The sequence below is a fragment of the Bos indicus genome, chromosome 2 (genome assembly GCF_029378745.1).
Source record: "Bos indicus isolate NIAB-ARS_2022 breed Sahiwal x Tharparkar chromosome 2, NIAB-ARS_B.indTharparkar_mat_pri_1.0, whole genome shotgun sequence".
NCBI lineage: Eukaryota > Metazoa > Chordata > Mammalia > Artiodactyla > Bovidae > Bos > Bos indicus.
Window position 1 is genome coordinate 17,169,167 of NC_091761.1, and position 15,938 is coordinate 17,185,104.

The following is a 15,938-nucleotide window of genomic DNA, read 5'->3' on the forward strand; positions in this document are numbered from 1 at the left end:
CAGCGTCCCCCACATTTATCACTTCTGTCCTCTCGAGGGCAGTGAGTCCTGGAGTCCATCAGGTGGTAATACTGACACAGCTGGGGTGGTGGCAAGGAAGCCCCAATCAGTCTGGACCCCACAGCTGGCTCTCCCCACCTGCCCTGGCAAGCTCTACTGTTACCACATGAGCCTTTGTATGTCTTGCCTTCCATTTCCCTTGGTGGATGGCCAGGTGGGTGGGCCTTCCTGGCTTAGGGTTTCTCCAAGGGCCTTCCCAGGGAGGGTCCCCTGAACCCCCCACCCCTATTCGTGCAGGAGCCTGAGGAGGAGGATGTCACATGATGCCATTGATGAGGCACTGGAAGCTGTCATAGAGTTTGGTGGTAATAGACCGCATGCCGCCGTCCAGCATCTGCTCCACCAGCAGCTGGAGCTGCTCCTCAGTCATGCTCACGTGGAACCTCTCCTTGAGGTTGCGGATGGTGCTGAAACCATGGAAGCAAGGAAGCTGAGAACCTTGCTGCATGATCTCTACGATCTGCACCACCTTAGCCCTGTGTTTCCGAGCTGCGATCAGCCCCTGCAGCATCAACATCTTGTAATAGTTGAACATGTTGCCATCCAGGCCGCCCATCACATCCACAAACCCTGTGGTCAGCTTAAAGGCCGATGTCTCAAAGCCCAGGTTTCAGAGTGAGCTGGATAGGATGAAGCCAAAGTCGACGTGGATGATGTGGCCTTCTGCATCCAACAGGATGTTCCCATTGTGTCTGTCCTTGACCTGTAGCAGGTAGCAGACCAAGCAGTAGCCAGTCCAACTCTGCACAGAATTGCGCTGGGATCTGAGGAATGCCTCTGTGGTGTAACTGCCATGCTCCTGGAAGAAGTAATCAGGCAGGGAGAGCTGTGACTGCTTCCTCACCTGGTGTATGGATGCAGCCTTGACCCACTGGTTCAGTCATGCTGCTGTCGGCCAAAATCACAAGAATCTTATACGGCTTGATCCACAGGGCTACTCGCTCCTGTTCCCAAATGGACTGCAGTTGCTTTTAACACCTGGAAGGCCAACAGCTCCTGCCGAAGGTCATCCCCACACTTGACAATGACTGACAGGAGCCTCCAGTTGGGGAGAAGGCCATAGGGGGAACCCTCTCTAATGCACCACACTTTCTCCTGCCAGGGCTCTTTGAGAGCAACTGCAGAACGGTCTTCTGGGTCTCGTTTGAAGGCTGTGGGGGTGTGAGCCAGCTGCTCCCAAAGGCGCCGTCGGATTTTACCTGCTGCAATGAACACAGACTCCTTGCTTTCCTGGCTGGTGATGCTGTCCACGGAGAACTGGGAGATGTCACAGCTGTTGGTGTGCACTTCAGGGAGCTCCACCTGAAGCTCACCTATGTCATCCACCGGCCAGGCCTCGTCATCATTGTCATAGTTGGGCACAGTGCTGAAGCTGCCTGCCCGCTGCTCGTGGGTGATGCCTCATTTGGGCAGGTTCTCTACAGATTGGGTGCTTCGAATTCGGTTCTCGGGGATCTGGGCGGGGACCCTAGATCTGTGGTGTCGAAGTTTTCACATTCGAGGACCTCCACATAGATCAGGTGGGGAGCCTTGTCCTTAGAGTTGAGGATGACAGCCTGGGTGTGGGGCACGCAGACCATGTGGTGGTCAAAGTCAGCAGTGGGCAGCCAGACTCGGGCGGGGAGCTTGTGGTTGAGCAGGGAGAGCTCTGAGATCCTCTGCTGTGTCTTCTGCTCCTTGGTGGGGAGCGTGGCCCTCCACTTGCCAATCACCATCAGGGACTTGATGAATTCTCGCTCAGGAGCCAGTCTGATGGGGGAACTGAATGAATTATCAATACTCTCGATGCTGGAGGAGAGCTCCTCATCCTCATTCTCCACTTTAGGGTGGCTGGCTGTTCGTTTCAGGTTGCTGCTGAGATTTATGCTGGTGGTGGCATCTGACTTAGAGCGCTGGTGGGTCCTTTTAGAGGGAGACAGCCCTGTGTCAGAGACTGGGCTCAAGGAGGGCCACTCCCTCTTTTGGTGAGCGGGCTTCAGCTCATCTGAGAGGATCAGCTTCCATAGCTTGGTCCCATGGGAGCCCCCAGCAACAACAACTGTCAATAAACTATGATGCAGAGCTTTAAAGAGATTCCCTCTGGACCTGTGAATTATTCACACTAGCAAATCACATTTAAATTTCTGTTCAGAGGGATTTGGTGATTCCGTCTAGCTTCAGCTGCATTTCTGGGCCTGTGATAGGCAAAACTTCACATGTACCATAGTTTCTTCCACTAGTGATTACCATTCTTATATCCTCTAATGGAATAAATGCTACTTTCCAAGAAAGTCTGAAGTTGCTGTCATTTCTCCAGTAATTAACATCTGCTTCACCAACAACAAATACACACACCACACCTGTTTGTATTTCATCTTTGTATGCAGTGACTTATTTTTAAAATTATAGTGTGCTTTTTAAAGCATTGGTTTAAAAAATTATTTTTAAATGGCAAACTCAACATTTGATATCATTCAAAAATGATATCACTCAACTGAAGAGACAGTATGAACAGCTGTGACCAAGTCCGTGCAGACACTGACACTGCGTGTTGTGGGTGCTGCCCTCTGCATAGCTTCTGTAAGTTGTGATTAATTATAGACACATCCTGATTCAGAGCTGTGAAAATGTGCGGGTGAAGAAGCCCTTGGAATCTATGTAATATAGTAATAAGCAATTCACACTGGAAATGTCTTCATGCTAGATTATAGGATAACATAATGAGCTAAAGCAATGGTTCTCAAAGTGTGGTCCCAGGACCAGAAACTTCAGCATCGCCTGAGAATGTGCTATAATATAAATTCTCAGGCCCCACCCTAGACAGACTGAATCAGAAATTCTAGGGCTTGGGCCAAGCAGTCTGTTTTAACAAGCCCTTCAGGGGATTCTGAAGTCGCTCAAGCGTGACAGCCACTCGGTAAAAGTGAATGGGGTGTCAAGGGCAGGGAGAGAGGCTTCCTTCCACATTTACAGAAAAACATTTATTAGTATAAACATACACACATGCGTACACCTGTCCCTCTTGAAACTTGGTTTACCCCATATGAGAATTTCTATGCATAATCCTTCAGGTCACTACATCCAAATATATATATTTGATATATGCAAGGCCTACATTCTACAATGACCGAAGAACCCCAGATGTTGGTCTGTTGTGTCACCATCATCCTTGACCACCTCTCCTTTCGTCCTCTTTGTTCCTAGATTTGTTTCCTATTTACCTCTTTCTCTGACGCTCATTTTTCTTAAACTTTTCAGCCTATTTTAATCAAAATAAAAGTATCTGATCATGTAAAAGTTGAATCCCAAAATTATCTTTAATAGGGAAATACAGAAACATGAATGAATACCAGGAAAACTTTACTGCTCAAGGATCTGGATCCCAGGAAGGTATACATAGTTTAATTTCTGTCCACTGTCATTATAATATGTAAAAAGAAATATCTGCTGCAGGATAATTTAAAGATAATTGCTAAAATGTGTAATATTTGGATGTATCATTTTATTTTCTACTTCAAAAAGCATAGTCTCAGAAATCACATTCAACTTACTGGCTTTAGTGTTAGCTGGAGTGCAGTGTATTCTTCCTTTGAGGTCACATAGATTTTTCTCCTTTTAAATTGTTAATTCACAGCCAGTAGAAACATAGAAAGAAATGAGATATTCCTTTGTTAAATATGCACTGCAATATCCTTATTGCTTTAAAACTGTAAGGTTTGTTCTCTCAAGAGAAACCTATTTCAGAAATAATTATCTTTGTATTGGAATCAAACAAACAATCCTTTGTGAAACTGAAATCTCATTGGACGCTCAAGCTCATAACACCAAATAATAAAAATATTTGCATTCTCTGATTCTTGATGAGTGATATAATTTTAATACACAGTCTTCCCTAAAAACATGTATATTATACAGAGCTTATTTTGCCTTCTGAATTTCTTTTTAGTTTAGAGTTAAATGTATTTTAAATTAAAAAAAAGCATCGGGGGAAAATTGGGTAGTTCGATTTTTTAAATATGATTTTATAAGCTTGTTTGCATGAGTTTCACTTGTTTCATTTGTTAATTTAGTAGAAAAAGCTCCTCAGAATTTTAAAGAAACAGCATGATCAATTCAAAATTTATATCTCCAACTCCAGTGAAATAACCTACTTTTCCATAATTTTTTTTGGCTCTGTGGGCTGAGGACGCAGCATCTACTGACAGTCTCTGCATTGTTTGTTAAGTTTCCACCAAGGTCCACGGCGAGTGAGTGGAGTCAGTCCAGTACTCCAGCAGGCTTAGGATACAAGGAAGAGTTTGTGAGGGCTCCCGCTCTCACTGTAATAAAACCTGTGGCAGATTAACATACTGCTCAGCTCTTGATACCTTTATTATACAGAGTTTGCAGACTGGCTGAATTGACTACTGCTGAGAAACATGCTTCTAGGTAAGTAACAAGACTTACAAATGGTGTTTTTGTTTGAAAGTGATAGGCAATACATATGGAAGTATACTTGGTTTTAGCTGTAATTTTCCAGATTGGTACAGATTTCATACAGTGCTGAGCAATGCCATGATTAGTATTATCTGTCATCCTAGGATTTGGGATGATGAGGTTTGGCAATTTAGAATAGTGTTGTAAATGTGTGTCTAAGTTAAGGAGGCACTCACGACTCACGTAACTGTATGTTTTTCCTTCTATTAAGATAAGCACAACATTTGGGGGTTTAATCAGTAGTTATTATAGACAACAGAATCTTCATGAACTAAGTGCTAACATGACTTCTGGCTTAAAAATATACTGGACTTCCATATGTTGTTAAAATGCTATGATGAGTCTTCTAGAAAGGGATGATTCTACATGATTATTTTATTAATGTTTAAAATATATAGAAAATGCCTAGATTCTCAGCTATAAAATTAGTTTTAAGTAACAGAACATTGAAAAGGTAAAGTTTGCATGCTGCATCTGTTTAGTAATGTTCATAATTATATCTTATACAGTATATTTTAAAATATAGCATTTGCATGCATTAGTCTTAAGGGAAATCTAGTAAAATCTTTCAAAGATCTGATATAGGAAGCTTTCTCAGAGGAGCATAATTAAGTTAGTAAGAATTTCTAAACTCTAAATTAGTAAGAATTTCATTGGTGGCTACATAAACATTTAAAAAATGTTTTATTGATAAAATACTTTATTGTCAAGTTAATATTGTGAAATACTGGCTGAATTTTGTGGCTTGGATTATTTCTTTGGGAAACAAACATTTTCCTAATAGAATATGTCAGTAAGTGTACAATGAGTAGAGGAATTTTCCAGTTAATAAAGGCTAAACAAACATCTGAAATCTCCAGGAAATTAAGTGAAAACATCTTTTATTGCAGTGGTTATACTTTGACCAGTTGCACACATTACTTCACATGTGAGAACAATTTCAGCCTTTATTTTGGAGCTACTCATACTATCACTATATAGGGATGTTTGATTATCCATTTGGTACATAGTAAGCATAATCATGTTAGTAGTTTAAAAGATAAATTATATTTCTCCTTTGTTGTTCATTTGTTTAAAATATTTAATTAGGTCAGTCTGCATGGAGAAGCTTATAATTGATGATGTATATTTAGGTCAATTTTTGCTATAATTTCAAGCCTATTTATTATTCTACTTGGTAACATTGTACTGTTATGAAAAATTACTGGTCTAGGAATTAGGAGACCTAAGTTTGAGTTCTGGCTCATTAACATGGCTCCTAACCACTGTGTATCCTCCTTCATAAAATGATTTCTTAGAGCCTGACTGTTTTTTTGCAATTCCACTTCTGCCTTTCTAGTTTTCATTATCCTGTCTTGTCAGAGACTCTAATACAAAATGTAAAGTATGCTGGAAATTTTAAACAAGGACCATCCTTTCACATGGCCAGTCCTTTCAAATCATAAGGTCCCATGCCATGAATAGGGAATGGGTGATACAGACAATTTAGGACAATAGTCCCAGCCTCTGGGAAGTGTACCTGTGCTTCTGTGAAATAGCCGCCGTTTTGTTTGTCATTTACAAGGGTAAACATATACACAAGTATATGTTTTACAACCCTCAAAGTCAGAAAATTCTAACCAATACCTGTCTTAAAGACATTTATTTTTTTTAAAATGATACTTCATTTGAAATCATCTGCACGAGTAGCTTCTCACATGCAAAATCTCAAAACATACTATACAGCATATTTATTACCTCTTCACTTGCTCAAGATTCCTCCATTTGATTGGATATTAAGTTTGCAGACATGAATCTTTCTGTCATTTCACTGAGATAATTTCACTGTGGCTAAAGTAGCAAAACATGAGCTTCAGATGGCAGAAGTTTGACTTCTTCCCTCACTTGGTAAATGGTTCAAGGAAAATCATCCATCCTTTCTGAACTCATTTTCTCTGAAAATGACAATACAAATGTTTATCTCATAGGATTGCTGGAGGAATTAAATCGGTAGTATTTATAAAGGATCGAGTATAGCATTTTAGCATTGAAGTTGGCAACCAATAAATGGTAGATAATTATTATTGTTTTCTTATTAAACTATCAACCATTGATTTCTATTTCGATTCACCATACTGTCTAGGGTTGCTGAAACTATATAGGTTTTATATAGTTATTTACTGCAGTGCTCCAACAAGACGAGTGAATTATTTTCCTGTGTGAATGTGGAGTCAACCAGACCTCACTCTAAATTATAGTTGTGAGCTATAATTACTTCAATGGTTAAGACCATTTTGGCCTCTGGGAGTGAAAAGTTATATTTGACAGTGCATCTGAAAGAAGTATTTGTGAATTCATCTCTGTCTGCTATTCATACCTGGGTTAAAATGAGCCATGGTGTCAAGAGGTTTCCTTGGAACGTTACACAAACTTTCTTGTTCCTGGCCACGTAGCAGTTGGGAAATATGCAAACAGGCCTGAATGGGACCAAAGAGAAAATTCTTGTCAGGCAGGAAACCTAATGTTTACACATTAATCAATAAGGTGACAGTCACTAAGGTGGCTATGACTAAGATTTCTTGTTTATCATGAATGGAAGCTCGCATCTCTTCTTACAGTCCTTATTTCACATCAACATGTTCAACAGGACTGCACTGAAGCTCAGTGGTGACACAGGCATTCTGGCACCAGAGGCTCTCTATCTCCCCTCCTCTCCCCGACTCCACACCACTGCCCCCCTGCTCCAGTAAGGGAGGACCCTTACATTCACCTACCAGACTGGCTTTCTGCTTTTCTTTTTTTTTTTTTCAGTTTTTTTTTAGTTGAAGGCTAATTACTTTATAATATGGTGTTGGTTTTCACCATGCATTGACATGAATCAGCCACGGGTGTACAGGTGTCCCCCAATACTGAACACCCCACCCACAACCCTCCCTACCCCATCCCTCTGGGTTGTCCCAGAGCCATCAGCTTTGAGTGCCCTGCTTCATGCATCGAACCTGCACAGGTCATCCATTTTACATACAGTAATATACATGTTTCAATGCTATTCTCTCATATCGTCCCACCCTTGCCTTTTCCCACATAGTCCAAAAGTCTGTTCTTTACATCTGTGTCTCTTTTGTTGTCTTGCATGTAAGGTCATCGTTACCGTCTTTCTAAATTCCATATATATGTGTTGATATACTGCATTGGTGTTTCTCTTTCTGGCTTACTCCACTCTATATAATAGGCTTCAGTTTCATCTACCTCATTAGAACTGACTCAAATGTGTTCTTTTTTATAGTTGAGTAATATTCCATTGTGTGTATTTACCACAACTTCCGTATCCATTCATCTGCTGGTGGACATCTAGGTTGCTTCCATGTCCTGGCTATTGTAAACCGTGCTGCAGCGAACATGGGGGTACACGTGTCTCTTTCAATTCCGGTTTCCTCAGTGTGTATGCCCAGAAGTGGGATTACTGGGTTGTATGGCAGTCTATTTCAGGTTTTTTAAGGAATCTCCACACTGTTCTCCATAGTGGCTGTACTAGTTTGCATTCCCACCAGCAGTGTAGGAGGGTTCCCTTTTCTTCACACCCTCTCCAGCATTTATTGTTTGTAGACTTTTTGATGGTGGCCATTCTGACCTGCGTGAGATGGTACCTCATTGTGGTTTTGATTTGCATTTCTTTGTTAATGAACAATGTTGAGCATCTTTTCATGTTTGTTGGCCATCTGTATGTCTTCTTTGGAGAAATGTCTGTTTAGTTCTTCAGCCCATTTCTTTGATTGGGTCATTTATTTTTCTTGTATTGAGCTGCTGCTTGTGTATTTTGGAGATTAATTCTTTGTCAGTTGTTTCATTTGCTATTATTTTCTCCCATTCTGAAGGCTGCCTTTACACCTTGCTTTATACCTTCCTGCATTGTGCAAAAGGTTTTAAGTTTAATTAGGTCCTGTTTGTATATTTTTGTGTTTAGTTCAACATTATTCTGGGAGGTGGGTCATAGAGAATCTTGCTGTTATTTATATCAGAGAGTGTTTTGCCTATGTTTTCCTCTAAGTTTTATAGTTTCTGGTCTTAACATTTAGACCTTTAATCCATTTTGAGTTTGTTTTTGTGTATGGTATTAGAAAGTTTTCTAGTTTCATTCTTTTCCAGATGGTTGACCAGTTTTCCCAACAACACTTGTTAAAGGGATTGTCTTTTCTCCATTGTATATTTTGGCTTTCTGTTCTTCTACTCACATTAAGGTATAAATGGCTCAACATAGTCTATGAGTTTGCATTTTAACTCACTGAAAAACTTCAAGCTAAAAATTTAAAACCCTAACCCCATGCAATGCTAAGTAATAACTAGTGGGTTGAAAGATTTGGGATAAACAGATATAACCTCTAGATTAGCCATTCTCACTGCTCGCCAAGGGGCAAAAATTCATTCTCAGAAGCAAAAAAGTAAAAAAAAAAAAAAAATTGTACTACTTTTATGAAGTATTAATATAGTACATAAACAGACATGCAGTATATCTGTGGCATTAAAATTTCATGGAGCACCCCATTAAAGATAACATTGTAAAGAAAACTCATTAAACAAGGGCAAAATGAAAAAAAAAAAAAAGTCTTGAGAAACAGTGCTCTAGGTGAAGATCTCAAAAGACTCCATAAGCCTGTAGAGTGTGAATTTTACTGTATTGTTTTTTTTCTTTTTTCTTTTTTTTTTTTTTTAGTATAGTGTAACTTATGTCTGGCTTAGTTCAGTTTAGTTGCTCAGTCGTATTCCACTCTTTGCAACCCCATGGACTACAGCACTCCAGGCTTCCCTGTCCAACACCAACCCTCAGAGCTTGCTCAAACTCATGCCCATGGAGTCGGTGATGCCATCCAGTCATCTCATCCTCTGTCGTCCCCTTCTCTTCCCGCCTTCAATCTTGTCCAGCATCAGAGTCTTTTCTAATGACTCAGCTTTTTGTGTCAAGTGGTCAAAGTATTGGAGCTTCAGCTTCAGCCTCAGGCCTTCCAATGAATATTCAGGATTGATTTTCTTTAGGATTAACTGGTTGGATCTCCTTGCAGTTCAAGGGACTCTCAAGAGTCTTTTCCAACACCACAGTTCAAAAGCGTCAATTCTTCAATGACCAGCTTTCTCTATGGTCCAGCTCTCACACCCGTACATGACTAGTAGAAAAATCATAGCTTTGACTATACAGACCTTTGTCGGCAAAGTCTGGCTTAGTACTTATATTTGAAACTAGTATTTATGTTCTAGTAAGTCAAATATGAGAGTTCCAGAAAAACATCTATTTCTGCTTTATTGAGTACGCCAAGGCCTTTGACTGTGTGGATCACAATAAACTGTGGAAAATTCTGAAAGAGATGGAAATACAAGACCACCTGACCTGCCTCTTGAGAAATTTGTATGCAGGTCAGGAAGCAACAGTTAGAACTGGACATGGAACAACAGACTGGTTCCAAATAGGAAAAGGAGTATGTCAAGGCTGTATATTGTCACCCTGCTTATTTAACTTCTATGCAGAGTACATCATGAGAAACGCTGGGCTGGAAGAAGCACAAGCTGGAATCAAGATTGCCGGGAGAAATCTCAATAACTTCAGATATGCAGATGACACCACCCTTATGGCAGAGAGTGAAGAGGAGCTAAAGAGCCTCTTGATGAAGGTGAAAGAGGAGAGTAAAAAAGTTGGCTTAAAACTCAACATTCAGAAGACGAACATCATGGCATCTGGTCCCATCACTTCATTGGAAATAGATGGGGAAACAGTGGAAACAATGTCAGACTTTATTTTTCTGGGCTCCAAAATCACTGCAGTGGTGACTGCAGCCATGAAATGAAAAGACGCTTACTCCTTGGAAGGAAAGTTATGACCAACCTAGATAGTATATTCAAAAGCAGAGACATTACTTTGCCAACAAAGGTCCATCTAGTCAAGGCTATGGTTTTTCCAGCGGTCATGTATGGATGTGAGAGTTGGACTGTGAAGAAGGCTGAGTGCTGAAGAATTGATGCTTTTGAATGGTGGTGTTGGAGAAGACTCTTGAGAGTCCCTTGGACTGCAAGGAGATCCAACCAGTCCATTCTGAAGGAGATCAGCCCTGGGATTTCTTTGGAAGGAATGATACTAAAGCTGAAACTCCAGTACTTTGGCCACTTCATGCGAAGAGTTGACTCCTTGGAAAAAACTCTGATGCTGGGAGGGATTGGGGGCAGGAGAAGAAGGGGACGACAGAGGATGAGATGGCTGGATGGCATCACTGACTCGATGGACATGAGTCTGAGTGAACTCCGGGTGTTGGTGATGGACAGGGAGGCCTGGCGTGCTGTGATTCATGGGGTCGCAAAAAGTCAGACACGACTGAGCGACTGAACTGAACTGAAGTCAAATATGGTTATTTGTTGTAGCTTTTATTCTTTTTAATTATGAAAAAAAATGAAGAGGAAAAGAAAAGAACAAGGTCTTCCTCTGTAATCTGCTTGAAATTTAGCTGAACCAGATCCATTATATTTCTCTGTTAAAACTGTCTTTGTTTCTTCTTACTCATGTTCATTTCTCTGTTTCTTTCCATGGAAATATTTCAAAATAACTTGGAGAATCATCATCAATTATTTTCCATCCCTTCAGGAAGGTTAAAGTGGCCTTGGCCAATGTGAGGAAGTCACACAGGCCAGTCTGGATTTGTTCACTAGCAGGGATATTGTTGAAATTAGATAATGCTTGCCTTGCTGATCACATGCTGTGTTTTGAGCCTTTTGGGGTACTTTAATGGGGTAGGTGGAAATAGGGACAATTTGCTTTGATAATTGACTTGTGCCTAATATATTTGATCTAAGTCTCATGCAAAGGAAGATGGACTATAGTGTATCAATCAAGAAATTCTGATTGAACACTGAAAGTGTAATCAGTTGGTATTTTCAAAAAGAATTGAGCAAGGGACCTGTTTGAACAGGAGTGGTAAAGGTTTAAGGAGTCAACAATAGATGTCAGGGTTCCTGCTGACCAGCTGTAAGTGTCTGCATTCTTGAAGAGGAAGGGGAGGTAATGGAGGTATCTAAATTTGGTGGGCCAAGTTGGAGACAGAAAGGGAGACTGCTCAGTGAGAGTGGTTAGCATAGAAGGAAGCTGCTGCTAGAAAGCACGCAAGGAAGGAATACTCCAGTGTCTCCAATGTCTGACTCTGTTTTTCCCACACAGAATGGGCAACAAATAGAGAAAAGATCTGCAAGCACAGAACAAGCGGTACACATGGTCTTCTGAACTCATTTCAGAACATCTTCCCCACCCAGTATTTAATTTAAACAGCAATTTATGGGAATTTTCCTTTACTGTATCATATTCCTCTGTGCTTTCTTTAATGTTCTAGACATTGATTGGCTTTTAAATTTTTATGTTAACTTGGGATCCTTAATGCACATGTAAATTATTGTGCTGTGCAGCAGTGGTGCACAGGGCTAGGGAGGGACTGAGATCTGTTTGCCCCTAAAAAGAAATAATGCCAACTTGTCATGCTTTTGCATTCCTAATCATGCTTTTTTATGGCCTACTGGTATTCTATAGTGTCAGGAGGCATGTATCACAGCAGTGCACGTTCATAGCAGCTCCAGATCCTTGTTCTGAATTCTATTATTTTCATTCTTCTGTGCATTTAGGAAAGAGATAACCATTACTGTAGCCATTCACCCAATACATTTTTATTGAGCATTTATTATGCTCCTTAAAGGCCCTGAGAATATCAGGATAAGCAAAGGAAAAAAGGTTCCTGCCCTTAAGGAGTGTATGCCTCGGTTATTTTTCTAAACTAACTATTTGAGACCTTAGGAATTCTCTTAAGAATTGTTAATCTTCTGATGCTTTTGGAGGTGGTAATGGGAGACAGTTTCTGGTGCTTTGCTGAACTCTGAACTGTTGAGTTTACCAAGTAAATAAGTGAGGTGTTTATGGTACACTATTTAGTGGTGGTGTTCATACATTTAAAGAATAAATCTGCGTATCTACTATATGCTAGTATATGTAGCAATTGAGAAATTAAGAAAATATCTCAGTGTTCAGAGTACTGCTCATCTAGTGGGAAGCAAATATGCAAATACCTGCAAATGGCACCGTGTCAAGGGCTGTGGGCCTAGCAAACAATTCCACTGTTTTGGATGAGAGTGTCTATGAGAGTTGCCATAATAACCATAACGTCTAGTTTCCTGGCTGCTCAGGCAAGTCCTTTAAAGCCTCTCTGTTAGTAACTTGTGTTTTTATTTATAGAAGTCCCATAGCACTGACTTGTAAAAGCAGCATTTCCCAGAATCCATGGGCACAAACTGTTCAACTCTTTGAAACACACATGAAACAGGTCCAGGCACAGTGTTAACACTGTTTTAGGATAAACCACGTGACTCTGAATTAGGAGGCTTGGTAGAAAGTACAGTTTTAGAGATCACTGAACATGTATTTTATATGAATAGCTTATACCTGTACTCTGGAAAAATACTCATTGAAATTGAAAAATGAAACCACATAATTTTTAAAAAATGCCCTAATAATGGTTGGCTTTATTTTTCTATTTTACCAGTTTAACCTTGGACTCTCTAGCAATATTGGTCATAGCCTTTGTCATGTTTCCAAATCTATACCTTAAAATGCTCGGTCTAAGCCAAGGTTAGCTAATCCTCTAACATGCTGAAAAATAGAAGCTCAGAATTCTAGTTTTAATCTAAGACTGAAACTTTTTCCTGGCAGTACAGTTTTGGCATGCCCAATGAGGCTCTTCCTTTTTTTCTAAATGATTGAAAGAAACACTCCTATGAAACGTTTTTTGTTGTTTCCTAACTCTCTTTTCCCACATTTTTTAAAAATGTCCCCGATAAAGAGAAGAGAAACCAGTGTTAGCCACTTCCCACGAGGAGGACAGTCTTCAGGTTCCCCACAGTATTCACAGGGTGGGTTCATGTCTCAGTTCCTCCTCTAACAGCAGCCTGTGTGGGACCCTGCTGATGCTTTCTCACTTAAAGACCTCGGTGGCCCCTATAGAGCAGCATTCACATCTTCCTTTATTAGCCTATAGATTTAAAGATCATGGTTTATGTGGACTGTATAATATAGTGTGTCCATGAGTTTAGGAAAGAGTATAAACTTAATTTTATAGTATACATTAGCTACATTTAAAAATATTACACTCTGTGCACTTCTCTTCAGCCACATTTAAGGCAATGTACCTATAATGGAAAGCAATATGCCCAATTATTCATCTAAAAAAGTACAAATATTTTATTTTCTCTATGTTTATAAACTTTTTTGGACTTTTGTTAGTGTGTTTGTTGAGTAGCTTTTTTATTTTTTAAAGATTAACCATTGCATTGCTTTACATTTATTAACAGATGGAGGTCCTTCACCAAAAAACACATTAATGAACATAGTGTTTCAAAATATAACTTACATAATATTTTTTAAAAAGTTGATACTTAAAAATATTAAATCATTATGTTGTATACTGAAAACTAAAATGATATATGTCAATTATATTGCAATAAAATTAATAATAGTTAATAATTGTATCCTGTGTTAGTTACCTAACTTTGCAGAAAACCTGTATAATTTGACCCTTTTGCCAGATTTTCCTGAAATGGTAAAAAAAAAATCTTATGATAAAACATGTACTCTGAAGATACTAAAGTCAAAGTAATTTAAGCAAGTCTGTATCTTTGTTGGATATTATGCAGCTAAATCACTGTGTGTAAATTGTGTTTTCACCCTTGAGTAATGTCAGTGGCAAAGGGTAATCAGTAGGCATTGTTTCCAAATGTTTGCCATTTTGATGCTGAAGATCACTGTTATGCTGCTATTTTGCTTTAATCAATTCTTGTTTCTAGGTATGACTTTATCAGTTGTCCAGTGGATTTAATGCCTCTTAACTCTCTAGTAAGACAGGGAAAGGTTTAACTATCAGTCAGGCAAGTCTTGTGCTGTGATGACAGATTAAGTCAAAGAAAATTCGTAATGTTATATAGATAATCACAGAGTTTTTTGTGTCTTGATTTCTCACCTCTCTACTTTATTGATTTGTTTTTCTTCTACTTCTGATAAAGGCAGTGAAATAGCTATCGTGTGTGGAATAAATGTGAGTTACTGATAGAGCCAAAAGACTGAAAGAAGCACAATGTCACTCTCAAAATGACAGCTTGTTACAGGATTCCTCTTTCAACAACAAAACCCCAAAGCCTTTGCACCAAGCTCAAGCAGGAAGGATAGCATGTTATGCTTTCAGCATTTAGCAGTATCTAGTAGTTGGGCTTTCATTCGTCTTCAAGCATCCCTTATTTTGAATAACGTATGTCACCTTCTCTCATATATGTTATTCTTTGTGAGTGCCCCTGAGTATGTTTTGCTCTTTGTCAAGCAAAACTTCTCTAAAGACAAGTGTCCTGAACTTGGAACTTTGGATTAATGGAGCAAAATATGAATCAGAATTTATCTCTTTTCTAATACTTAAAATATACTCCTTTTTTCCAAAACATATTACATACACATAATCTCTCTGAGTAAGATTTCTCTGCGGCTTCTTTAGTTTTCTGAGTCTTCATAAAGAGGAACTTTGTTACTCTAAGCGTAGTCTACATATTACAGACATAACAGTAAACGCAGACCTTCTATACCTCAAAAAATGATGAAATCATCTATTAGTGAAATGCCTATGTATTTGAGTTTCTGCCTCATGCATTTATTCAGCAATATGCTAATAATTTGGAGAAGGAAATGGCAACCCACTCCAGTTACTCTTGACTCCAGTACTCTTGTCCAAGGAGAATCCCTTGGACAGAGGAGCCTGGTGGACTACATACAGTTCATGGGGTCACAGAGTCAGACGTGACCGAGTGACTGACACACACACACATGCTAATAATTGTCTGCTAGGGACCAGGATTTGTGCTACATACCAAGTCTCCAGTGGTGCCATTTCTTTTCTCTTAGCCTTGCAAAATGGAAAGAAAGGATACTGGTATCTGGAAATGCAAACAGGTATTATGATTAGAATTATGTTTTTAAATTTATTTGGTACTGATTTTACTTAATTAAGCTGAACACTGAGATTTTTTAAAGTAAAACATTACATGGCAAAACAAGAATATAGAAAAGTATGCAATAAAAAGTTGAAAAAAAAAATTCCCCAAACCCCTAATCCTGTTCCTTCAAACAAACTTTGCTAAGGGATTTTGTGCTTTGTTTCAGAGTAAAACAAAGCAAAAAACTAAAATAAAACATGCACACACACAAACATATATACGTTTATGTATACATATATGTCTGCATGAACACAAATAGTATCATATGACACATTCTATACCTTAATACTTTTACTTAGTGTTATATCTAGTATGTCTTGTGGTTTTTCCATAGAAGAATTTATATATTTACCTCTTTCTTTCTTTAAAGACAGTTTTTAAATTTTTAAACAAAATCA

The 15,938-nt window shown here is 39.2% G+C and overlaps 1 protein-coding gene and 1 pseudogene across 5 annotated transcripts in view; one reads left to right on the forward strand and one right to left on the reverse strand.

Annotated features, from left to right (window-relative positions):
- The window catches only part of ZNF385B (zinc finger protein 385B), a 475,657-nt gene that overhangs the window by 239,247 nt on the left and 220,472 nt on the right, over positions 1 to 15,938 (forward strand). Inside the window, exon 1 of one of the 5 annotated variants that reach the window (XM_070802853.1) lies at positions 4,320 to 4,467. The exons of the other annotated variants lie outside the window; for them this stretch is intronic. Coding sequence (XP_070658954.1) covers positions 4,458 to 4,467 — 10 coding nt within the window. The 5' untranslated portion in view covers positions 4,320 to 4,457. Of the gene's footprint in view, positions 1 to 4,319; positions 4,468 to 15,938 lie in introns of those variants that run through there. 5 annotated transcript variants of the gene reach the window in all.
- On the reverse strand, positions 317 to 2,017 carry LOC109565953 (phosphatidylinositol 4-kinase beta-like; annotated as a pseudogene).